Below are 26,319 nucleotides of genomic sequence, written 5' to 3'. Positions count from 1 at the left end.
CTCCTCCACGTGCGGCTGCTGGAATAGCCTTGGGTCAGCCATAGCTCTGGCAGAGGTTGTCCCTGAAAGGGCAGCTGCTGTGAGAGCCCTCTCAGCCCCACCCACCTCACAGGGTGTCTGTTGTGGGGAAGGGAGGTCAAGGAGATTGTGAGCCGCTCTGAGACTCTTCGGAGTGGAGGGCGGGATATAAATCCAATATCTTCATCTACCTCACAGGGTGTCTGTTGTGGGGGAGGAAGGTAAAGGAGATTGTGAGCCACTCTGAGACTCTTTGGAGTGGAGGGCGGGATATAAATTCAATATCTTCTTCTTCTTCTTCATTAACTGTGATGGTTTCAAAATAATTGCTGCTTCAGTTGATTCTTCTGGTAGAGATCTGTGTATAAAGAAAAATATCAAAAAAACAAGGCAATTTTAGTTAACATTTATGCTTGAAATGAAAAAAAAAAGTTTTTTTTTTTTAAGTATGAAGCTCTCACATCCTTTGTTGAGGGAGAAGTGTTTATTGAGGACGACTTCACTGCAATGAAGAGTAACATTTTAGATAGAGCTGCCAGAAAACATATTGGCTGTGGCAAGATTTTACCAAATCTAATGAAGTAATTATTCAGACAATTTAATGTAATAGATATATGGCACACATTGAATCCTAGAACCAAGAGTTACATCTTATATTTGGTAATTCACAGTTCTTGTATTTCAATTGATCTATTTTTAGTACAAAAATGACTCTCAAGATTAATTGACAGTTCCATGGCTGAGCCAACATCATATGTAGATCATGCACCTATAGCACTTAAGTTAATATTTAATGTAAGAAAGCATCTGACATGGCATCTAGATCAGGGGTGTCAAACATGCGGTTAAGGGGCCAAATCAGGCCCCCAAGCAACTGGTTATCATCTGCTTCCTTCTCTCTCTTTCTTGCTTCCTTCTGCATAACAGCTTGCTCTGCAAGGCTTGCTCAATTGCACGGGAGCTACAGAGCAAAACCTCTATTTTCTCCATTGGTTGAGGCTCCTCCCTTGGGGAGGAAAGCGGGGAAGGCACAGCTGGTTTTCCCAGGCTTTCTCAATTGCACAGCAGAGCTACTGAGCCGAGCCTCTCTTCCTTCTATTGGCTGAGGCTCCCTGCCCCCAAGTCCCCTGGAGAAAGGAGGAAAGAGCCATAGTTTCCTTTGCCCAGTTCTCTGGATTCCATGGGAGAAATACAATTATATATATATAATTGTGTTTGTCTGAGTCCTTTATAAAGTTTATCTCTCTGCAACCTAATCTTCAATAGGCACACACATGGCCCGGCCCAACAATGTCAGAACTGGAAGAACTCCAAACGAGGCCCAAGACTTTGTTTCAAAAGTATAGGCGTTTATTGAGAACTACAGAGCTGAAGGTACAGGATAACACTGATGCCAAGGACTAGCATTAGTTACATTTTATGCGGTTGTAGCAACCATAATAAAACGATCTTTCACACGGCTGAAGACAACTGTCTGTTTCCCAGAGTCTGTTATCAGTAGGGAGGATGGATCCCTGCTGAGAAGGCCTGGCCGGCCTGGCTTCAAAGGACACCTGCAGATGTTGACTAGGGGTTATCTGCCACCCTTCACTGATCACAGTCTGTTTGAAATGTTAAGGAATTTGTGTTAGTGGCTTGAAGCCTGGCACAGTGTGTTAGTATCGAGTTACAGCATGGAGTCAGTTTGGCTAAAGGCACATAGGAAAGTTACAAGTTCTGACAAACAAGGTCTCATTTATGTCAGATCTGGCCTTCATAACAAATGAGTTCGATGTCCCTGATCTAGATAATAATTTATTGTCTAATTTAGCAATTAAGAGTAAGTTGCAAGCTGATCTATAGGATTTTTTCTTTTAATTAATAACTCTGAAATTTCCTCGCTAAGGACTGATAAAGCCTTCTTCAGCTTTACTAAGTGCCACAACATATCTTAAGGAGGAAAAGTGATAAAGAGAGACAGGATCACTTGGAACAACTAAAGCTGAATGAGGTGAAGCTTTAAAAGTTCATAGTTCTCAAACATATAAAGATATAAAGAAGGTGACAAAAGCGTTGCCAGAATCAAAGATGGAGAAAATAAACAATAATCTAGCATCTGTGCATCAGAGGTTTTTTAAATTACAGAATAAAAGTTAATAAGTTCTTAGCTCACAAGCCTAACTAGCAAACTGTGAGTGGAGAAAGTTGATAGTATTAGGAATGACAATATAATAATAGATAATTTGATGACAGTATAAGATAGTTATAAGAAAAAAATTCTTCAGATATATCTGTCTTCTGCAGTGAGAAGCTAAGATAATTAAAATCTTCAGTTAGTAGATTTGGATTGGTGTTTGATAAAGCAGAACAATTTGATAATATATGTAGAAAAAGCGCTGTTCAAATATAATGGTTTCAGTATTTTTAAATCAGACGCTTCCATGTAAAATGTCTTGCAGAAAAATCATTTGAAAAGTTTATTGATGCAACTTCAAAAACACCCCCCCCCCCCAAAACCCCCTTTATGGTATGATTATGAGTGCTGTATTTATAGAAACTTTTAAATTTATTTAGAAATGGGACAAATTTTAGGACATGAAGTAACAGAGGAGGTTTGTAACTTGAGGCTTATCATTTTCTGTACGTTTGAACTTTTAAAGAAAATATTTATATACCATCTAGATAGCAGAATTCTCCAAACTCCTGAAAGTTTGAAAGTATGTTGGTTTAATTCTGAATAATCTACAATTTATCTTCCTAAATTGGATTATGGCAGCAAGATTTGTGTACACAAGGTAACAAAAGTTGAAGGAGATCCCAAAAATTCAAGAACGGATAGCAAAATTAAATGACATTTATTTAATGATAATACATTTCTTTTGAATGGTAAAAAGTTTTGATGAAATATGGTACGTTATGCAAGTTATCAATTGCATTTAAGCAAAAATCTGTGGGTTTTTTGTTTTTGTTTTTCAAAATCATGTCATGAGTTTGTGATCATTGTAGGTTTTTGTAGATGATGATGATGATCATGGAATATCTCTTCCAATTTCATCGCCATTGAAAGAGAGGCCTTCTACATTAAAATAATCCTTTCCCAGGCTGGTATTCTAAAAATGGGATCGAGGAAATTTCTGCTTGAAAATATCTTCTTTGGCAATAAGTTCCAAAGATGCTTTATTACAGAAAATGCATTTAATTACAGGGATTATTCCCTCTCTCTCCTTTTTTTTTACTTAGTTCTCTTTCTCCTGTGCATGGAAATACTTAAAAGGCCTTTTTTGTTGACCCTTGCCCAAACCACCTCTCTCTTTTTTCATTTCAGAGGATGGCTCCGTGGCCTGAACTCGAGGAGGCCAATAAGTATATCAAAGAACCCTGTTTCCAACAAAATCAAATTATGCCCCCCAAAGAGGAGAAAAATCCAAAAGGTAAGACAATAACAATCGTTGCTCCTCTGTACGCTGTTGCCATGATCCAGCCAGAGTAATGTATTTTTGGACTTTTTCGATCACAGCCCCTTGCTGGTGGAACCAGCTGCCGGAGGAGGTGAGGGCCCTGCGGAACCTTGGGCAGTTCCGCGGGGCCTGTAAGACAGTCCCCTTCCGGTTGGCATACAACTGTGCATCTGTATATCTGAATACCTGAATATCTGAATTTTAAGGAAGACTGTAGCATAGCACGCTGACAATTGTGTTTATTTTATTGCGTAAATTATTAATGTATTTTAATTTTTGTGTTTATTGTTAGAATTCTGTGTTGTGAGCCGCCCTGAGCCCGCTTCGGTGGGATAGGGCGGGATATAAATCGAATGAAATAATTTTTTTTTTTTAATAGAAAAGCTTTATTGGTATAAAGTTCAAGGTACAAAGGTGGCAGTACATCAGCAGATGCATAGCATATACCAATATATAGTGAGGAAGTGGATACATACGATGTTAACCATTAAAAAAACTAATTACAACAGTAGTTAGCATGACATTAATATAGCATGGTGTGAGTCATTAGGGTTTCTGCTGTCTTTTGAGACTTTATCAATAAAGGGACGCCATTTACACACAAAGTCCAAGGAAGCGGTCTGGGAGGAGCAACGAGGATCTAAGTCATGGGTGAGCTTATCTAAGACAAAATAATCCCATAGTTTCAGCCACCGTGCCTGTCTCAAGGGAGGAGTTTGTTGCTTCCAAACCAGGGCAATTGCAAATTTAGCTGCCACGAACATATGTGAAATTAGTTCCTCCGCTTGCTCAGGAATGCGTGAGAATGAAATAAATAATAAATTTTTACCTCCCCTTGATTCAAACGAAGAGTGGCCCTGGGGACGTCACCAGCACACGAAAGGGTTTGAGTTGGACTGTTCGGTTTCTGTCTTCATACCATTCCACACGAGGACAGATACAGTAATTGCATTAACGTTTGATTTTGCTCCTCAGGTGGGGCAGTTTCTTTAGGGAACCAGATGGAACTTTTGCCTGCATACTCCACTATTGCCTTGACGGCTGACCAAGACCTCAAAGATGAAGTGGACCCGTGGGATATGCCGGTGCTCCAGGACACCGGAGTCAAGTGGTCAGGTAAGAACCGAGCATTATGGAAGTGGTCGAACTGCATTCATCGTTCCATCCCTTGCTAATCCCCATTTTATTTCTTCTGCTTCCCACATGTTAATTTTTAATTTAATGTTTTGATTTATATCTCGCTGTATCCCGCAAGCGGGCTCTGGGCGGCTTACATATGAACACATGAAGCTGCCTTATACTGAATCAGACCTTTAGTCCATCAAAGTCAGTATTGTCTTCTCAGACTGGCAGCGGCTCTCCAGGGTCTCAAGCGGAGGTTTTTCACACCTATTTGCCTGGACCCTTTTTTGGAGATGCCGGGGATTGAACCTGGGACCTTCTGCTTCCCAAGCAGATGCTCTACCACCGAGCCACCGTCCCTCCCTATTCCAACATTAAAAACCTTACAGAAACATTAAACAAGCCACATCCGGACTAGATAATATCATAAGTGCAGAATTAACAAAAACCATGACCCACATAATTGGCAATAAGTCCTAAATGTTAATTTTCTGTTTACTCTATTTACAGTCTGCCCCGTGGCGCAGAGTGGTAAAGCTGCAGTACTGCAGTCGGAGCCCTCTGCTTACGATCTGAGTTCGATCCCAGTGGAAGCTGGTTCAGGTAGCCGGCTCCAGGTTGACTCAGCCTTCCATCCTTCCGAGGTCGGTCAAATGAGTCCCCAGCTTGCTGGGGGGAAAGTGTAGATGACTGGGGAAGGCAATGGCAAACCACCCTGTAAAAAGTCTGCCATGAAAACGTGAAAGCAACGTCACCGCAGAGTCGGAAACGACTGGTGCTTGCACAAGGGATCTTTCCTTTACCTTTTTTTCTTGCTAAGACTCATGGTTATGCTGTTAAGAACAACACAGTAAGAAGAATGTATTACTTACAACAAATGATTAAATACGATAGAATAAAAATAGAAATAAAAACATGCTAAGCAAGGACGGAGCAATGATTAGTATTTGTATAGGAGACCTGCTCCCCAAACTGTTATCCCAACTGGTCCCAGAGGAAGGAAAATTAGCTGTGAAGAGGGGGGTCTCCAGAAAAGTAAGCAAGAGAACTTTTTGTCAATGTGAAATGAAGTGAGTTCAGCCAGCTCAGAATCAACCAAGAACACTTTATTGCAGGAAGAAACGATCACAGAGGAACACAGGCAAAATTGCCACTATATACAATCTGGTCATGGTTAACCACACACCCCCTAGCAGGCGACAGTTACTCCTATTAGCTCACTCCAGAATCCTTCATTTGCATCTTTGTTACAAGTTGTTACATGCCTAGCATCCTGATTGACCAGTTCTTCCAGGCTTCAGGATCCTGATTTGCAAGGAGTGCCTATCTCAAGTTCAGGCAACAAGAACCCTGTAAAACACAATACATAACATATGTATATGGAGGTTTTTATTCCAGTGCAATATTCTGAGAGGAGAAATAATGTAGTAGACTAATTGATTTGAAATCTTTATTCATTAACAGTCAGCCACACTACTATACCTATAACCTTAGAACCACAAGTAAACTGTAAATGAAATGCAATAAATCGCAATCATCCATGCTAAAGGCACATTTTCAGCATAGTATCCAGCGCCTCTTCCGAAAATACCACCCAAGTTTCAAAAAGATTGGACCAGGGGGTCCAATTCTATTAGCCCCAGAAGAAGGAGCCCCTATCCTTCATTATTTCCAAATGAAAGGAAGGCATTTAAAAGGCATGCGGTCCCTTTAAATGTGATGGCCAGAACTCCCTTTGGAGTTCAGTCATGCTTGTCACATCCTTGCTCCTGGCTCCTCCCCCAAAGTCTCCTGGCTATACCCCCGGAGTCTAATGTACAAAATGGAGTGAAAGTATACAAAACCATACAATGTAACAACACCCGACACTAGGCTTTTCTGAAGAATTAAATAATACAGTATCACGTTGTCTGCAAGTTCTGCCCGCTCGCTCCCAGACGGAGACCCTGGGTTCTTTATTACTCCGTTTCAATGTTATTTCTTCAGTGGTACAAGCTTCAATCAATTTTTATCAGACGCGATCCAATCGTATTCAATCAAAGCATCAATCTTTCAATGCATTTGATGATACATGAGGCTTGAGTCCATACACAAAAATAATCTGTACATGAATTATATTATAAAAAGGAATTGGAAATAAATGTCGAAAGATTGATGCTTTGATTGAACAAGATTGGATCGCGTCCGATAAAAATTGATTGAAGCTTGTACCACTGAAGAAATAACATTGAAACAGAGTAATAAAGAACCCAGGGTCTCCGTCTGGGACCGAGTGGGCAGAACTTGCAGACGTGATACTGTACTATTTAATTCTTTTAAAAAAGCCTAGTGTCGGGTGTTGTTACATTATACCCCGGAGTCCCCAGGTATTTCTTGAGTCGGACACAGCAACCCTACCGATTGGTCTAATATTGTCAGAGCTTGGGAGCTAAGAAGGGTCGGCCAAGGTGGGGGATTAGGTGGGAGACCACCAAAGAAGTCAGGGGTTCTATGATGAGGAAGGCAACGGCAAACAACCTCTGGACATCTCTTGTATATGGTTGAGGTCACCTTTTACACCAACAAAGTTTTATTCTGGATATAAGCTTTCGTGTGCATGCACTCGTGTGCAGATACCACAGATCTGAAGAATTGTGCATGCACATGAAAGCTTATGCCCAGAATAAAACTCCCTCTGGATAACACCAGGAGTATCCTAAAGGTGCCTCTAGGCAACACCAGGAGCGTCTGTAGGCCTGACCGTTATGCCAACGCAGGTCGACCCTCTGGCTGGCTTCTCCATCATCGGCTGGTTTTGCAGACTAGAGATCTCAGAATATGGATTTTACTAGTGGCATCCAAGCCCCCAAAAGGGGTGGAATTCTAGCAGGCACTCCTTTGCATATTGGGCTACACCCCCTGATGTAGCCCATCCTCCAAGAGCTTACAAAAAAGAGCCTTGTAAGCTCTTGGAGGATTGGCTACATCAGGGGTGTGTGGCCTAATATGCAAAGGAGCTCCTGCTAGAATTCCACCCCTGACTTTGATACATCTTAAAAGAACTCCAGTTTGTCTAGGCTGCGGGTGAAGCCATCAATAAGCTATTGTCTTGGCTGGAACGACTTGCTTTGGAAATAAGGAGAGGCCATTTGCCCCAAAACAGTCTGTCTCTCACACCAATTATCCTGTGCAACCATTCAAATCAGGGTCATGTTGTGAACACGTGAAGCTGCCTTACGCTGGTTGGACCTAGGGATGCCAAGTCCAATTCAAGAAATATCTGGGGACTTTGGGGGTGGAGCCAGGAGACTTTGGGGGTGGAGCCAGGAGACATTGGGGGTGGAGCCAGGAGACATTGGGGGTGGAGCCAGGAACAAGGGTGTGACAAGTATGATTGAACTCCAAGGGAGTTCTGACCATCACATTTAAAGGGACGGCACATCTTTTTAAATGCCTTTCTTCCATAGGAAATAATGAGGGATAGGGGCACCATCTTTTGAGGCTCATAGAATTGGACTCCCTGGTCCAATCGTTTTGAAACTTGGGGGGTATTTTGGGGAGAGGCACTAGATGCTAAACTAAAAATTTGGTGCCTCTACCTCAAAACATAGCCCCCCCAGGGCCCCCAATACCCGCAGATCAATTCCCCATTATTCCCTATGGGAATCGTTCTCCATAGGGAATAATAGTGCCCAGTAAACCTTTCCCTTCCCCCCCCCTCACACTTTCTAAAGTGGGGGGAGAGCCTCCAAACCAGGGAATCCCCTGCCCCCTCCCTCTCTCTCAACACAAATACTTACTGGGTCTTGTTCCTGCAGAACTTTACTTGATCTGAAAACGAAAGCAAAACAAAGGGAGGGGCGGTTCTCCGAAGCCCTTCCTGTTTCTTGCTTCCTGCTCAGCCTTAAAGGCACATAATTTAAAAACGGACCTGCAGGAACTCTAAAACTACATGGTGATTGGGGGGGGGGGGGGGCAAGGCTTCCCCCGCCGGCTAGCTGGCTGGGGGTGAGGAGAAGCCTGTAAAAACAGGGGATCCCCCGCTGGGACCTGGGGATTGGGAAGCCTAATTGGACCATTGGTTTGTCTAGGTCTGTATTGTCTACTCAGACGAGCAGCAGCTCTCTAAGGTTTTATTCAGAGAAGCCTTGTGCATGACCTTCGACCTGAGCCTTCCACCTGGAGATGCCGGGAACTGAACCTGGGACTCTTTGCATGCCAAGCAGATGCTATACCTCTGAGCTAGGCTTGCCAATCCCCAGGTCCCAGCGGGGGTTCTTCTGCTTTCCCAGGCTCCTTCCCGCCCGCAGTCAACTGGCCGGTGGGGGAAGCCCCGCCCCCAAAGCCACCATGTGACTTACCCCCTCCGGAGGCTCCAGTCTCCGCTTAGAAAGGCTTCCTCTTGGGATGGTGTCTGTGTTACTTTGAAGAAGTTGGCTGCAACTCGTGAGTAGGCTTTTGCTTTTGACATGTACTGGCTGCAACTCGTGACTCACTTCAGAGTCGCCAGAAATGGGGGGGGCGGGGGGGGAGGAGGACGTCTGCTGAGCACTTCATTATTCCCTATGTGGAGATCGATTCTCATAGGGTATAATGGGGAATTGATCTGGAGGTTTCAGGGGCTCTGGGGAAGCTGTTTTTTTAGGTAGAGGCACTGAATTTTCAGTATAGCATCTAGTGCCTCTCCCCAAAGTACCCCCCAAAGTACCCCCAAAACAATTGGACCAGAGGGTCCAATTCTATGAGCCCTAAAAGAAGGTGCCCCTATCCTTCATTATTTCCTATGGAAGGAAGACATTTAAAAAGATGTGCTGTCCCTTTAAATGTGATGGCCAGAACTCCCTTAGAATTCAATTATGCTTGTCACACCCTTGTTCCTGACTCCGCCCCAATGTCTCCTGGCCCCACCCCCAAAGTCCCCAGATATTTCTTGAATTGGACTTGGCAACCCTGCTTTGAGCCACGGCCCCTCTCATGTCAGCCCCACCCCTTCTGTTTCTTTCCATTATAAGAACATTGTAGGGGAAAGATGGGCAACTATTACTTAACCTTCCAATCAGGGCTTTTTTGGGTAACAGGAACTCCTTTGCATATTAGGCCACACCTCCCTGATGTAGTCAGTTCTCCTGGAGCTTACAGTAGGCCCTGTACTAAGAGCCCCGTAAGCTCTTGGAGGATTGGCTACATCAGAGGTGTGTGGCCTAATATGCAAAGGAGTTCCAGCTACAAAAACTGCCCTGTGTTCCAATTATCATCAGAGTGCAGTAACGATAATTAAGTTACTGAAATAACCTTCCTGGCCAGACTGCTAGGAGTTCCATGAGTGAGAAAAATAAATCCCATTAAGTATTGTCTTATATTTTTCCAATTTCCATTATTTTCCCCTTATATTGTCCCCATTTTTTCCCTCTTATTTGTTCCAATTTCCATGTACCAGATTATTTGAAAAAGGTTAGCTCAACCGGGATTTTTTTTGTTTCTTATTGGGCTTCTAAAACCTTCATAAGGTTCTTTTGGCTACACCTAACTTTTATTAACAAGAACATTCCTTCTGGTTTATCATCCACAGAGCTCACAAGCCGGCCTTGACTTCGCAGACTTAACTGTGAGCTGTTGTGCTGCAGAAAACGAAGCCTCAGATTCCTTGCTCTTTATCTACATAAACTTCTTCTATGCTTTTTTTTTTCTTTTGCAGAACTGGATGGGAAAGGCAAAGTGCTGTGTGTGTTAAAAGGCATAGGGAAGTTTATTCTCTTGCTTGGACTCCTCTACTTTTTCGTCTGCTCCTTGGATGTCCTCAGCTCAGCCTTCCAGTTAGTAGGAGGTATGCAAACAATGGCAAGAATGAAATAGATTATTTGGCGACATTTTAATGTCTTTCGAGCAGGGCTTTCTTTTTTGTAGCAGGAACTCCTTTGCATATTAGGCCATGCCCCCCCGATGTAGCCAATCCTCCTGGAGCTTACAGTAGGCCCCGTACTAAGAGCCCTGTAAACTCTTAGAGGAATGGCTACATCATGGTCTAGTACGCAAAGGAGTTCCTGCTACAAAAAAAGCCTTGCTTTAGATCCTATAAAATGAATCCTGTTGAATTAAGCATCTTCAGGCCTTGAATTCAGCAGGAGCTCATGGGAGGGCAGCACTTGAACCTTTCTGACAGCCCCCTTCCTTCTCCCCACTTACCTTGTCCATTGAATAGTAGGTGCAGCTGCATAACAATTCCTGGATTAGGAGAGCGGGCAGCCAGCCAGCCACCAGGGGCTTTGCCACGCCCCCAGCAGCCCTCATTAACCCCTGGAGAAGCCCACACAACCCTTTCTCCACTTCTTAGGTGATTTTGAATGGCTTGCTGGCCTTTTGATGGCGGGGGGACGGGGCAAAAGAGCCCCAGGTGAGCAAGGCCTGCTTGGGCTGGCTGGATCTCTGGAGAAGCCCACACCACCCTTACATCACTTCTTATGTGGTTTTGGGCAGAGGGTGGCTTGCTGGCCTTTTGGCTGTGGGGAGGCACAGCTAAGGAGACCTATTTTTCAACAAAATAATCCCTGAGCATCACACCCAAAAAGGAACCACTTGAGATAGATATCCGTGTAAAGAGAAGTCCTCCCCCGCCTCCCTATTTTTTGCCACGAGGTTTTTGGTTTTCCAGTATTTCAGAACAGTGTTGACTTTAGAGATTAGCAGGCTCATTTGATTTTGGAAGTTTATTTTTGTTTTGGTTGCCAGCTAGGGTTGCCAAGTCCAATTCAAGAAATATCTGGGGACTTTGGGGGTGGAGCAAGGAGACTTTGGGAGTGCAGCCAGGAGACATTAGGGGTGGAGCCAAGATCAAGGCTGTGACAAGCATAATTGAACTCCAAAGGGAGTTCTGGCCATCACATTTAAAGGGATGGCACACCTTTTCAATTCCTTCCATAGGAAATAATGAAGGATAGGGACACTTTTTTTGGGGGGGCTCATAGAATTGGACCCCCTGGTCCAATCTTTTTGAAACTTGGGGGGTATTTTGGGGAGAGGCACTAGATGCTATACTGAAAATTTGGTGTTTCTACTCCAAAAAACAGCCCCCCCAGAGCCCCAGATACCTGTGGATTAATTCTCCATGATTTTCTATGGGAATAAATCTCCATAGGGAATAACAGAGTTCCCAGCAGACATTTCCCTCCCCTCCCCCCCGCTTTTTGATGAGCCTGAAGCGGGGGGAGGGTCTCCAAACCGGGGGATCCCCTGCCCCCACCTGATGATTGGCAACCCTATTGCCAGCCATGCATGGAAATGCCTCTGTTGGGACACACACGAGTCACTGGAACCGAAGACAATAGAATGTCCTATTGCCCCATAAACATTTGCCAAATGTATTGTCCCTTGAGATTTTGAAGGTTACAAGTTTACCTCCCTTGATAGATTAAGCAGGAAGCGGAGACGACTGGGGTGTGTGTATATTTGTATTTAGATGTGTACATATGACAAGATGATGATCAGTGGATGTTCTGTCCTATAATCTTTCCTTGTGAAACAGTTTCCTGCTCCTCGGAGCCCAAAATGTGCTTCTGGTGAAGACCAGAAATTTGGTGAATATCGGCATTTAGGGTAGTTCTTAATATTTTCACAGGCTTGTTGGTACACTATTCGGGAATCGTGAAAGTTGCTAATGCATCTCAAAACTTAGTGAAACGTAGAAACACGGACCTGTAAGGTACCCCTAAGGGTCATCTAGTCCAACCTCTTGCACAATGCAAGGAATTCACAGTTACCTGTTTCCTCACCTTACCCCACCCCTTGGTAACCCCTACTCTATGCCCAGAGGAAGGCAAAAAAAAACCCCTTCAGGGTCAAACTGGCCTGGAGGAAAATTCCTTCCTGACCCCACACTGGCAATCAGCATTTCCCTGGGCATGTAAGAAAGGTCCCCAAAAGTCAATCACTGGCTCATCCAGGCCTCAGATATTCAGCAGGAGTTCACAGGAGTGCAGCTCCTGAACCTTTCTGAGGGTTCCCCCTCTTCCTTCCCACCTCCCTTGTCCATGGAATAGTAGGTGCAGCTGCATAACAATCCCTGGATTAGGAGAGCGGGCAGCCAGCCAGCCAGCCACCAGGGGCTTTGCCACACCCCCAGCAGCCCTCATTAACACCTAGAGAAGCCCACCCTTTCCCCATTTCTTATGTGATTAGGCTTGTCAATACCCAGGTCCCAGCGGGGATTCTTCCACTTTCCCAGGCTCCTTCCCGCCCCCAGTTAGCTGGCCAGCGGGGGGGAGGGGGGGAGGAAGCCCCGCCTCCACAGCCCCCATGTGCGTTTCCCCCTCTGGAGACTTCCTCTCGGGATGGGGTGTCTGTGCTACTTGGAAGAAGTTGGCAGCAACTCGTGAGTAGAGAGGCCAATCCCTCGCTTTAGAGTCACCAGAAACAGGGGTGGGAGAGGAAAATGTCTGCTGAGCACTTCATTATTCCCTATATGGAGATCGATTCTCATAGGGTATAATGGGGAATTGATCTGGAGGTTTCGGGGGCTCCGGGGGAGCTGTTTTTTGAGGTAGAGGCACCACATTTTTAGTATAGTATCTAGTGCCTCTCCCCAAAGTACCCCCCAAGTTTCAAAACGATTGGACCATGGGGTCCAATTCTATGAGCCCCCAAAAGAAGGTGCCCCTAACCTTCATTATTTCCTATGGAAGGAAGGCATTTAAAAAAGGTATGCTGTCTCTTTAAATGTGATGGCCAGAACTCCCTTTGGAGTTTAATTATGCTTGTCACACCCTTGTTCCTGGCTCCACCCCCAATGTCTCCTGGCTCCACCCCCCAAAGTCTCCTTGCTCCACCCCCAAAGTCCCCAGATATTTCTTGAATTGGACTTGGCAACCCTATATGTGATTTTGGGTGGCGGGTGGCTTCCTGGCCTTTTGACTGTGGGGGGAGGCGGCCCAGGAGAGCCCCAGGTGAACGAGGCCTGCTTGGGCTGGATGGATCTCTAGGCAGCCCAAGCAGGCTTCACTCGCCCAGGGTCTCCTTTTTTGCATTGGGTTGCTTTTGGCTGGGGGGGAGGGGCGGTGGCATATGCTAATGAGTGGCGGTAATGAGCTCCACCACCTATTTTTCTACAACACGGCCCCGGGGCTCATCCTTTCCTGCCCTCCTCCTTATGATCTGCCTAAGTTTACAGTGAGTCGTAGAATCAGCACTGCTGTCAGACGGCCGCTGAGTCTCTGCTAAGAACTTCCGAAGAAAGAGAGGCTGCCATCTCCAGAGGAGAGCCAGTTTGGTGTAGTGGTTAAGTGTGCTGACTCTTATCTGGGAGAACCGGGTTTGATTCCCCACTCCTCCACTTGCACCTGCTAGCATGGCCTTGGGTCAGCCATAGCTCTGGCAGAGGTTGTCCTTGAAAGGGCAGCTGCTGTGAGAGCCCTCTCAGCTCCACCCACCTCACAGGGTGTCTGTTGTGGGGGAGGAAGGGAAAGGAGATTGTGAGCCGCTCTGAGACTCTTCGGAGTGGAGGGCGGGATAAATCCAAAATCTTCATCTACCTCACAGGGTGTCTGTTGTGGGGGAGGAAGGGAAAGGAGATTGTGAGCCGCTCTGAGACTCTTCGGAGTGGAGGGCGGGATATAAATCCAATATCTTCATCTACCTCACAGGGTGTCTGTTGTGGAGGGGGGAAGGTAAAGGAGATTGTGAGCCGCTCTGAGACTCTTCGGAGTGGAGGGCGGGATATAAATCCAATATCTTCATCTACCTCACAGGGTGTCTATTGTGGGGGAGGAAGGTAAAGGGTTAGGGTTAGGGTCAGAGTGAGCCGCTCTGAGACTCTTCGGAGTGGAGGGCGGGATATAAATCCAATATAATCTTCTTCTTCTTCCACTGAGAAACCACTCTATTGTGCCCGCAATAAATCTCATCATGTCATCTGGTCTTTTCCTGGTTAAGAAAATTTAGTGTCCTGACTGTCAATGTCAAAAACAAGCTTCATGAGGCAATCATCTCTGGCATTTCCTGCTTGGCCTCCTAAATCTGTAAATATTATTAGTACATCTCAGTGTTCCTCAAGTCCCCTCTTCCTCTTGCAGGACTGCAGCCAGGGGTGGAATTCTCGCAGGAGCTCCTTTGCATATTAGGCCACACCCCCTGATGTAGCCAATCCTCCAAGAGCTTACAGGGCTCTTTTTGGTAAGCTCTTGGAGGATTGGCTACATCAAGTGGGCTGTGGCCTAAGATGCAAAGGAGCTCCTGCTAGAATTCCACCCCTGAGTGCAGCTATCAGCTGACAGAAGATGTAGGGTTGCCAACCTCTGGGGGACACCTGGAGATCCCCCGCTACTACAAGTGATCTCCAGGCGGCCAAGATCAGTTCCCCTGAAGAAAATGGCTGCTTTGGAGGGTGGACGCTGTGGCAGTTATACCCTGCTGAGGCCCCTCCCCTCCCCAAACCCTGCATTCCCCAGGCTCCGCCTCCCATCTCCAGGAATATCTCAACCCAGAGATGGCAACCCTGCAGAAGAGGCAGGAAGGAGTGGTTTTGCTCCCTCTCCGCAATGGTTTCCAGATTTCAGTGGCTGCTAGGGTTGCCAATCCCCAGGTGGGGGCAGGGGATCCCCCAGTTTGGAGGCCCTCCCCCCGCTTCAGGGTCGTCAGAAAGCGGGGGGAGGGGAGGGAAATGTCTGCTGGGAACTCTGTTATTCCCTATGGAGATTTATTCCCATAGAAAATCATGGAGAATTGATCCGTGGGTATCTGGGGCTCTGGGGGGGGCTGTTTTTTGAGGTAGAGGCACCACATTTTCAGTACAACATCTAGTGCCTCTCCTTAAAACATCCCCCAAGTTTCAAAACGATTGGAGCAGGGGGTCCAATTCTATGAGCCCCAAAAGAAGGTACCCCTATCCTTCATTATTTCCTATGGAAAGAAGGCATTGAAAAGGTGTGCTGTCCCTTTAAATGTGATGGCCAGAACTCCCTTTGGAGTTCAATTATGCTTGTCACAGCCTTGATCTTGGCTCCACCCCTAATGTCTTCTGGCTCCACCCCCAAAGGCCCCAGATATTTCTTGAATTGGACTTGGCAACCCTAGTGGCTGCACATGGGTTCTGCAGCCTTGGGAATAAATTTTCCCAGAGTCAGAAACGGCCACCAGCGAGCAGGGAGAGCCCAAAACAAAGGGAACCCTGCCACGAACCCTGCAAGTAATTGTGCTGGATCTAACCTTTTAGAAGGAACCCATTTCAATAAATACATTTGATAGACAGCAGGGGTCGTTTTGTAGAAAAATAGGTGGTGGGGTTCATTAGCACAACTTATTAGCATATGCCGCCCCCCCCCCTCCACCAGCCAATAGCAACCCTATGCTAGAAAGGAGAGCCCCAGGCAAGCGAGGCATTAGCATATTAGCATACGCTGCCCCCCACCAGCCAAAAGCAACCCGAGAAAGGAGAGCCCCGGGCGAACGAGGCCTGCTTGAGCTGGCTGGAGATCCAGCCAGCCTAAACAGGCCTCACTCACCTGGGGCTCTCCTGGGCCACTCCCCCCCCCTCCACACTCAAAAGGTGAGCAAGCCACCCGCCACCTGGAATCACATAAGAAGTGGAGAAGGGGTGGCGTGGGCTTCTCCGGGGTTAACGAGGGCTGCCGGGGGCGTGGCAAAGCCCCTGGTGGCTGGCTGGCTGCCCACTCTCCTAATCCAGGGATTGTTATGCAGCTGCACCTCCTATTCAATGGACAAGGTAGTTGGGGAGGAAGAGGGGGAACCCTCAGAAAGGTTCAGCAGCTGAGCTCCTGTGAGCTCCTGCTGAATCTGAGGCCTGATAGACAGACTGGTCCACTGTTTCCACCCTTTTTCGTATAAACGACTTGTCTTTAAAAACTCATTGTGTCCATGCCAAGTGAATCAATAGTGCCAGACTCCTGGTTTCGGTTCTACAGGACAGATGCCAAGGAAATCTATTTAACTCAGGGGAGCTGCCATTGTGATTGTTACCGGTATCCCTAAAGTTATTCATTGTCACTGAGCCATTATTTTTTAACCTTGCGAAGAAGAAACATTAACAAGCAGCGAAGAATGGTTGACTTTGTTACCTCTTAACAAAGTCCTTTTGATGTCTTAAAAGTGTGATTTGCAGGTAAAGGTGAAAAACCCCACTGACCGTGAAACTGTTTCACCTGCGATAATTGAGCACATGGTTGTTGTATTTGGGGTCCTGGGTTCCAAGCACATATTTATGGACGCATCAGATGCTTAACTTGCCTTGCAACCAAGGCTCTCAGGACAGCATACAGGGTATTGTCCCAGTTTTATCCTCACAACCAAGGGTGGAATTCTAGCAGGAGTTCCTTTGCATATTAGGCCACACCCCCTCTGATGTAGCCAATCCTCCAAGAGCTTACAAAAAAGAGCCTTGTAAGCTCCAAGGGGATTGGCTACATCAGGGGTGTATGGCCTAATATGCAAAGGAGCTCCTGCTAGAATTCCACCCCTGCTCACATCCCTCAAGGGTGAAATTCAACAAAGGCAGTGCTCTTATTGCTTGCCAGTTATCTAGTGGCTTGAATATTGACCATTGATTAATCAGGTTTGACAATCCTGCATCTACCACTGCCAGCTCCCTGACTATTGTTAACGACGCATGAATAACCCGTGCCACACACAAATCAAGATTTTCATATGTTGGTAGTCCGGCTTCATGTCTTACGCTAGGGGTGGCCAAACTTCCTTAACATCAGAGCCACATGGAATGAACGTCAGATGCTTGAGAGCTGCAAGGCATGAACATCAGGTGTTTGAGAGCCGCAAGACGGAAGGGAGAAAGGAAGGAAGGAAGGGAGGGAGGGAGGGAGGGAGGGAGGAAAGAAGGAAGGAAGGAAGGGAGGAAAGAAGGGAGGAAGGAAGGGAGGAAGGAAGGGAGGAAAGAAGGGAGGAAGGAAGGGAGGAAAGAAGGAAGGAAGCGAGGAAGGAAGGGAGGGAGGAAGGGAGGAAAGAAGGAAGGGAGGAAGGAAGAAAGAAAGGAAGGGAGGAAAGAAGGGAGGGAGGGAGGAAAGGAGGAAGGAAGGAAGGGAGGGAGGGAGGAAAGAAGGAAGGGAGAGAGGAAAGAAGAAAGGAAGGAAGGGAGGAAGGGAAGAAGGAAGGAAGGAAGGGAGGAAAGAAGGAAGGGAGGAAGGAAGGGAGGGAGGGAGGAAAGAAGGAAGGGAGGAAGGAAGGAAGGAAGAAAGAAAGGGAGGAAAGAAGGAAGGGGGGAGGAAGGAAGGAAGGGAAGAAGGAAGGAAGGAAGGAAAGAAGGAAGGAAGGAAGGAAGGAAGGAAGGAAGGAAGGAAGGAAGGAAGGAAAATAGATGTGGGAGGGAGAGGTGGAAATAAAGCAACTTTAAATGCCTTCTCTAAGCCAGCCAATGGGGCAGTTGGGGCTTCGAGAGCCACACAATATGTGTGAAAGAGCCACATGTGGCTCCTGAGCTACAGTTTGGCAACCCCTGCCTTACACAGTGACCAGTGAGTTCCTCTGGATGGGCAACAGCAGGGCATAGAGACTGAGACCACCTTCCCTTTATGTTGCTTCCTGGTTCTGGGATTCAGAGGTTGACTGCCACTGGATGTAAAGGTTACCTTTAATCCCCAGGCAAGTAGCCACTGATAGACTTATCCTCCATGAATCTGTCTAATTTCCTTTTAAACCTGTTCTTGTAGCCGTCACATCTTCCGGCAGCGAATCCCACATTTTAATCACTCTCTGTGACAAGTAGTCTTTTGTTTTGCCCATCCTGAATCTACTACCCATCAATTTCATAGGATGCCTTTGAGCTCTGGTATTTTGGGAGAGGGAGAAAAAAATGTCTCTTTGTCAACCCTTTCCCCAGGACCAATGTGATGAACAGGGGAAATGCTCATAGTTACCGTGCATACACAATGCATACTGGATCAGTGCGAATACAAACCCTGAAAAACCCAGTGGTCAGGTTACCTAGATTTATGTTACCTAGAATGTTACCTAGATGTATGGCACTTCGCACCTACAACAGCAGTCTGCTTTTTATCGCCCTCCAGTGTTGTTTCAGCCCTGCTTTGTTCAAACACTAACAAACACAGACCCCAATTTGTGATTCTTTGAATCTGCTAAAAACATTCCCATGATTCCACACTGCCCACTTATGTTAAGAATTGCTGCTTGCCATTCCCATTTTGTCTGACGAAGTCTGCTTAAGAGCATATGAAAGCTTACATTCTAAATAAAACCTAGTTGGGCTTAAAGGTGCACTTGTCTACTGCTTTATTCTATTGCTTCAGACCAACACGGCTGCCTACCGGGATCAACCCAGTGGTCAGTTCAAGCACACTAGAGCTATACATGCATGGTGAAGAAACACGTCATTCTTGTTCACACAATACAGTGGACCCAGGGCCGTAGCCAGGAAATTTGGGGGGGGGGGCAGGGAAAAAAATTTAGATGGAGGGGCCCCCCTCTCTGGCGGCCCCCACTCTCGCTGCCGCCGCTTTGACGGCCTCCAATCTCCCCACCGCCCCATCAGCCCCTGCCCTCCTCCACGGCGCCTCTCCCTCCCTCCCACCGGTAAAGGGCCAGCTTTCCGGGCTCTTTCAAAGAGGCCCCCCTGGCCGCCGACCAGCGGGAAAAGCAGTGCTGAGGCCGGTGGCTTCTCTGTCGGTTTTCCGGCGCTCTCAGCCTGTTCGCTGGCACGCTGGCAGCGGGGGTCGACAGAGTGGTGGGCAGATTGGGGGCCACCAAAACAGTAGTGGCAGAGAGAGTGGGGCCGCGAGAGCGGCGGGGAGAGGGGGAACGTGGAGAGCAATGGAGGGGCCATATAGTTGGAAGGGGGTTAGGATGGAAGGACCTAGCCCCCCGCTCCTCCCCCCTCCCCATGGCTATGGGCCTGAGTGGACCCCGTATAGGCTTCCAGGAGACACAACTGTAACACATCTGTAAAAGGCAAAACTGTAACAGAAAGTAACAAGAGTGGCGTGGAGAATTTGGAACTGGCTCTGGTTATAGGATGTGGGAGACTTGCCTTAGAAGTAGTATGTGCAAAAAGGATCTAGGGGTCTTAGTGGACCATACACTGAACGTGAGTCAACAGTGTGATGCGGCAGCTAAAAAGGCAAATGCAATTTTGGGCTATATCAACAAAAGTATAGTGTCCACATCACGTGATGTGATGTTATCACTTTACTCTGCTCTGGTAAGACCTCACCTGGAGTATTGTGTTCAATTTTGGGCACCACATTTTAAGAAGGATATAGACAAGCTGGAACAGGTCCAGAAGAGGGCGACAAAAATGGTGAGGGGTCTGGAGACCAAGTCCTATGAGGAAAGGCATGTTTAGCCTGGAAAGGAAACAGCTGAGAGGTGATATGATCACCATCTTCAAGTTCTTGAAGGGCTCTCATATAGAGGATGGTGTGGAATTATTTCTGTGGCCCTAGAAGGTAGGACCAGAACCAGTGGGTGGAAATTAAATCAAAGAGTTTCGATCTCAACCTTATGAAGAACTTCCTGGCCGTTAGAGTGATTCCTCAGGCTTCCTCGGGAGGTGGTGGGCTCTCCTTCCTTGGAGGTTTTTCAACAGCGGCTAGATGGTCATCTGACAGCGATGAGGATCCTGTGAATTTAGGGGGAGGTATTTGTGGGTTTCCTGCATTGTGCAGGGGGTTGGACTAGATGGCCCTGGAGGTCCTTTCCAACCCTATGATTCTTCCTGATATTACCGTCTTGTATTTATGGAGGCATTTTCTTTTGGTAGGCAAAGCTGCAGGAGACATTTTCAAAGATAATTCCGTGTTATCCAACCCTGTTGCGGGCCTCGTGATCGGTGTTCTGGTGACGGTCATGGTCCAGAGCTCTAGCACCTCCTCCTCCATCATCGTCAGCATGGTGGCCTCCTCCCGTAAGTTAGTCCTACAAGGGGTTTGTATAAGTCACTGCGAACGTTGCACAAGCAAAAATTTGGGGTACCGGGAAAGCACTTTCAGTCCGTGTCTGAAATGGCGCACGATAAACTAGGAGGTGCAAAATATTGGAAACTAATTATGCCATCACTCTAGCGTCAGTGTGAAACGTTAGCGACATTGGTGCAGAAGAGTGTTAAAGCCGCAGTACTGCAGTCCTAAGCTCTGCTCACGACCTGAGTTCGATCCCCAGTGGAAGCTGGGTTTTCAGCTCGGGGTTGACTCAGCCTTCCATCCTTCCGAGGTCGGTCAAATGAGTCTCCAGCTTGCTGGGGGGAAAGTGCTGGGGAAGGCAGTGGCAAATCACCCTGTAAAAAGTCTGCCATGAAAACATTATGAAAGCAACGTCACCCCAGAGTCGGAGACGACTGGTGCTTGCACAGGGGACCTTTCCTTTCCTTGGCTTACTCCATCTCAGTGTCAGGACAAACTCTTGGAAGAATTTTTAAACAATCTTGCTAGGCTATGTCTTCCTAAAATAAGTTACCATGGCTGATAACTGACAGGCATTTTGGGGCGGATGGGAGGCGTCCTGAATAGGGCCAGCTCAAAAATAGCCTCCCCGTAGGCTCCACATGCTCCCGGGCGAGGCGGCCCTATCTTGTCTGTGAGGTAGCTTGGCGCAATCTTGTCTGTGAGGTAGCTTGGCGCAGGGCACCTCAGAAGCTAGGGTTGCCAAGTCCAATTCAAGAAATATCTGGGGACTTTGGGGGTGGAGCCAGGAGACATTGGGGGCGGAGCCAGGAACAAGGGTGTGACAAGCATAATTGAACTCCAAGGGAGTTCTGGCCATCACACCTTTTAAAATGCCTTCCTTGCATAGGAAATAATGAAGGATAGGGGCACCTTCTTTTGGGGCTCATAGAATTGGACCCCCCGGTCCAACCGTTTTGAAACTTGGGGGGTATTTTGGGGAGAGGCACTAGATGCTATACTGAAGTTTTGGTGCCTCTACCTCAAAAAACAGCCCCCCAGAGCCCCCGATACCTCCAGATCAATTCTCCATTATACCCTGTGAGACTCGATCTCCACATAGGGAATAATGAAGTGCCCAGCATACATTTTCCTCCCCCCGCCCCGCCGTTTCTGGCGACTGAAGCAAAGGAATGGCCTCTCTACTCATGAGTTACAGCCAACTTCTTCAAAGTAACACAGGCACACCATCCCAAGAGGAAGCCTTTCCAATCGGAGACTGAAGCCTCTGGAGGTGGAAAGTCACATGGTGGCTGTGGGGGCGGGAAGGAGCCTGGGAAAGCAGGAGAACCCCCGCTGGGAGCTGGGGATTGGCAAGCCTATCAGAAGCCTGACTGCTCTTTCCCCCCAACAACAAGTTAAGCGCTCAAGAACTCATGCGCAGGCCCGGTGCTAGAGCCTCCAGCGCCCCAGACTCCTCTGCCCCCATGGCTAAATTTTCGCGCACAAAACGTGCGGGTGCCGATGACATCATCATGATGATGTCACTGTCATGCACCCCCCCCCCCGACTTTGCAGAGGCCGCTCAAGCCTCAGGAGGCCTTTGCAAAGCCCTGAAGGCAGCGGGCACGCTCAGAGCGTGCTCGCTGCATTGCCCCCCCCCCCCCGACTTTGCTGAGGCTGTCCGACTCCTGTTAACTATTTCTTCCTTTGCAGTACTGGAAGTTCAGCTCGCAATTCCAATCATCATGGGAGCCAATATTGGAACCTCGGTCACCAACACGGTTGTGGCGCTCATGCAAGCTGGAGATCGGAATGAATTCAGAAGGTACCCTTGCTTTAGCCTGAAGCTGCGGAAAGCAAAAGAATAGCAGGAATAATAGGGACACTATGGAAAGAGCGGTAAAGCTGCAGTACTGCAGTCCGAGCTCTCTGCTCATGACCTGAGTTCGATCCCGGCAGAAGCGGGGTTCAGGTAGCCAGCTCCAGGTTGACTCAGCCTCCCATCCTTCCGAGGTCAGTAAAATGAGGACCCAGCTTGCTGGGGGGGAAAGTGTAGATGACTGGGGAAGGCAATGGCAAACCGCCCCGTAAAAAGTCTGCCGTGAAAACGTTGTGATGTGACATCACCCCAGAGTTGGAAACGACTGGTGCTTGCACAGGGGACTACCTTTACCTTTGCTTTATAGAAAGAAAAAGAGCACCAAAGAAGTCTGTAAAGACTGTTCATCATAATATTCATCTATAAGAGTGTGTTGCATAAATGCACAAAGGGCTAGCAATCCATATAATCACAGATTTAAAAAAAAAAATTCTAAAACTCTATGTTTCCACAGAAATACACAACATAAGTATAACGACAAAACAACGTTTGAGTCCAGGGGTGTCTCCAAAACCAACAAAGTTTTATTCAGATCACAATGGGGCCCACTAGGTTCCACTGGCGCCTTGCATGAACTGGGAACATGTCTTATAACTCTCACTTTTGCAATATAGAATATACCTTGGGCTGGCAAACTGATGTGGCAAGAGTGTGGCTTTAGCTGCAGGAAGTAGTAAGCGCTCATCGTATCTAGAGGTTATGGTTGCTTTTGTCAGATAAGCAGGGCGTGGGGAGCGTTCCAGATCTGATTTAGAATTTGTTTTCCCAAAAAAAAAGCTAATTGGGGCTTGGTACAGATTGGTCCTGCATTACATTTGCATAGGATTGCCAAGTCTATCTCAGAAAATACCTGGGGACTTTGGGAGTGGAGCTGGGAGACTTTGCCATTCCCTAAAATAAATAAAAATAAAGCAATGCCGTTCCTGTGAATACAGTCCATTTCCTCATGCCCCAGCACTTCCACTTCCTCTCTCTCTCTCACACACACACAGAGCAACCAAAATAAACACAGTTTCGAAGCACACACTTTGCGGTCTCATTGGGGCAATTTACTCACCATGGGAGTTGTTTACAGCTCTGTACTCAATCCAGTTTGTCAGACTAACACAGGGAGACCAGAGGTTACTATCTTAATGGCTTCTTAAGGGACTGTAAAACAAACAACGGTTCTGAGCTCCTTCCCTTCCAACAGGCACGTTGTTCTGCAGGCTCACCCCGCCCCCATTCAGCTACACTCAAGGATTTAAAGGCACACACGCACCTTTCTAGAAGCAAGCTGTTCCCAGTGTCTTCTTAAGCCTTCTGAGGTCGGAAGGCATATGGAGGCTGTTGGGGCGGCCAGCTGACTGGGGGTGGGAAAGAGCCTGCCAAACTGGGAGATCCCCCGCTGGGACCTGGGGATTGGCAAGCCTGCATTTGCATGTGCCATCAAGTCACAACTGACTTATGGCAACTATAGCAAGGTAGGATGATTTCCTCTATAGAGTCTTCCTTGGTGGTCTCTCATCCAAGTACTGACCCTGCTTAGATTCTGAGATCTGATGAGATTGGGCAGCACCATGCCTCTTTTCTTCCTGGGCCAGCATTGGGGGCATCAAAACCCCTAGGAAATGTAGTTTCACATTTCCCAGAAATTTGGGTTCTTATAACATGGCTCTTGCTATGTTCAGGTCATTCTGGTTCAGGTCATTTTTGAGACCGATTCCCCACTAGCCTTACGCAGCTCTCACTCTCCTCTTCTCCGCAGGGCTTCTGTTGAAATTCACACTATGTGCCCCGGGGTTGCAACTCGCTTCGCCTCTTTCGCGCAGCAAACAAGGTCCTCTAAAAACCAGATTTTGTTTGCCGCACGAAAAAGGCAGAGCGAGTTGCAGCCCCAGGGCAGATAATGTGAAATCAGACGGAAGCCCTGCAGAGAAGAGGAGCATGAGAGCGGCGTAAGGCTAGTGGGGAATCAACATGAATTCAGCTGGAAAAATTTGGGCTCAACATGTGATTCTCATGAGATAAGGAAGCACCTGCTCAGAATTCCTCAACGTTGAACATTGGAATTCTCCATCAAATAGCATCAAGGTAAATGTGGTGCAGAGTGGTAAAGCTGCAGTTCTGCAGTCCTAAGCTCTGCTCACGACCTGAGTTCGATCCCGGCGGAAGCTGGGTTCAGGTAGCCGGCTCGAGGTTGACTCAGCTTTCCATCCTTCCGAGGTTGGTAAAATGAGTCCCCAGCTTGCTGGGTGGGGGAGTGGAGATGACTGAGGAAGGCAATGGCAAACCACTCTGTAAAAAAGTCTGCCGTGAAAACGTTGTGAAAGCAACATCACCCCACAGTCGGAAACGACTGGTGCTCTCACAGGGGACCTTTCCTTTCCTTTCCTTTTCCATGTACGTTTCCTTTAGGCCAGGGGTGGCCAAAGGTAGCTCTCCAGATGTTTTTTGCCTACAGCTCCCATCAGCCGCAGCCATTGGCCATGCTGGCTGGGGCTGATGGGAGTTGTAGGCAAAAAACATCTGGAGAACTACCGTTGGCCACCCCTGCTTTAGGCAGATTCTATCAGATATGTCAGTGCGATGTTACAAATGCAGGCTGGAAGGTGAGAAGGTGTTTTACCTGTCGGATGAAACACTCTTCTCTCTCCAGCTTCATCAGACACAACATGTTGCTTCAGTGGAGGAGAAACTTCCCAGCAAGCCTGTTGAGATGAGTGAACTCTGGTTGACCTAGATTGTTTGTGGGTCAGCATAATTGTGTTGCCCTCATTGGTGTAGCAACATGTTGTTGATGTTCTCTGTTTCTATGCGACTTGTTGCGGTGTGACCTGGGACTGGAAGACTTACATAATAGACATTCCCTGTTTTTGATAACACTTTGTACAGTCCCTATTATAAATAATCATGGTAATCATGGTAAGGTAGAGCATTTCATTAGAGGAGCCACAAATTTGCATAATGCTAGTTTGGTGTAGTGGTTAAGTGCGTGGACTCTTATCTGGGAGAACCAGATTTGATTCCCCACTGGAATGGCCTTGGGTTAGCCATAGCTCTCACAGAGCTGTCCTTGAAAGGGCAGTTTCTGTCAGAGCCCTCTCAGCCCCACCCACCCCACAGGGTGTCTGTTATGGAAGAAGAAGATAAAGGAGATTGTAAGCCGCTCTGAGACTCTGATTCAGAGAGAAGGGCGGAGTATAAATCTGTGGTCGTCGTCTTCTTCTTCATGGCTGGTTAGGACCATCAATCTTGCACTCCCCAATCTATCCCCGTACAATACCGGCTTTTGTTTATAATTCATCAGTACTGATCTCCTTGCTGGAAAATAAAATCTGCCATTCTGCAAGGATTAGATTAGATTAGATATTGGATTTATATCCCGCCCTCCACTCTGAAGAGTCTCAGAGCGGCTCACAATCTCCTTTCCCTTCCTCCCCCACAACAGACACCCTTTGAGGTAAATGAAGATATTGGATTTATATCCCGCCCTCCACTCCAAAGAGTCTCAGAGCAGCTCACAATCTCCTTTCCCTTCCTCCCCCCCACAACAGACACCCTGTGAGGTAAATGAAGATATTGGATTTATATCCCGCCCGCCCTCCACTCCGAAGAGTCTCAGAGCGGCTCACAATCTCCTTTCCCTTCCTCCCCCACAACAGACACCCTGTGAGGTAGATGAAGATATTGGATTTATATCCCGCCCTCCACTCCGAAGAGTCTCAGAGCGGCTCACAATCTCCTTTCCCTTCCTCCCCCACAACAGACACCCTGTGAGGTAGATGAAGATATTGGATTTATATCCCGCCCTCCACTCCGAAGAGTCTCAGAGCGGCTCATAATCTCCTTTCCCTTCCTCCCCCACAACAGACACCCTGTGAGGTAAATGAAGATATTGGATTTATATCCCGCCCTCCACTCCGAAGAGTCTCAGAGCGGCTCACAATCTCCTTTCCCTTCCTCCCCCACAACAGACACCCTGTGAGGTAAATGAAGATATTGGATTTATATCCTGCCCTCCACTCCGAAGAGTCTCAGAGCGGCTCACAAT

General features: G+C 47.2%; 1 protein-coding gene across 1 annotated transcript in view; it reads left to right on the top strand.

The window, feature by feature from the left end:
- The window catches only part of SLC34A2 (solute carrier family 34 member 2), a 71,141-nt gene that overhangs the window by 14,911 nt on the left and 29,911 nt on the right, over positions 1–26,319 (top strand). The window contains exons 2-6 of the mRNA XM_060247293.1: positions 3,323–3,428; positions 4,431–4,571; positions 10,252–10,380; positions 20,287–20,430; positions 22,121–22,232. Of these exons, the coding sequence (XP_060103276.1) occupies positions 3,326–3,428; positions 4,431–4,571; positions 10,252–10,380; positions 20,287–20,430; positions 22,121–22,232 (629 nt within the window). The 5' untranslated portion in view covers positions 3,323–3,325. The remainder of the gene's footprint in view (positions 1–3,322; positions 3,429–4,430; positions 4,572–10,251; positions 10,381–20,286; positions 20,431–22,120; positions 22,233–26,319) is intronic.

The sequence above is a fragment of the Heteronotia binoei genome, chromosome 9 (genome assembly GCF_032191835.1).
Source record: "Heteronotia binoei isolate CCM8104 ecotype False Entrance Well chromosome 9, APGP_CSIRO_Hbin_v1, whole genome shotgun sequence".
In the NCBI taxonomy this organism is placed as follows: domain Eukaryota; kingdom Metazoa; phylum Chordata; class Lepidosauria; order Squamata; family Gekkonidae; genus Heteronotia; species Heteronotia binoei.
The sequence above is the reverse complement of the archived record's forward strand: the minus strand, read 5'-3'. Positions and strand labels throughout refer to the sequence as shown.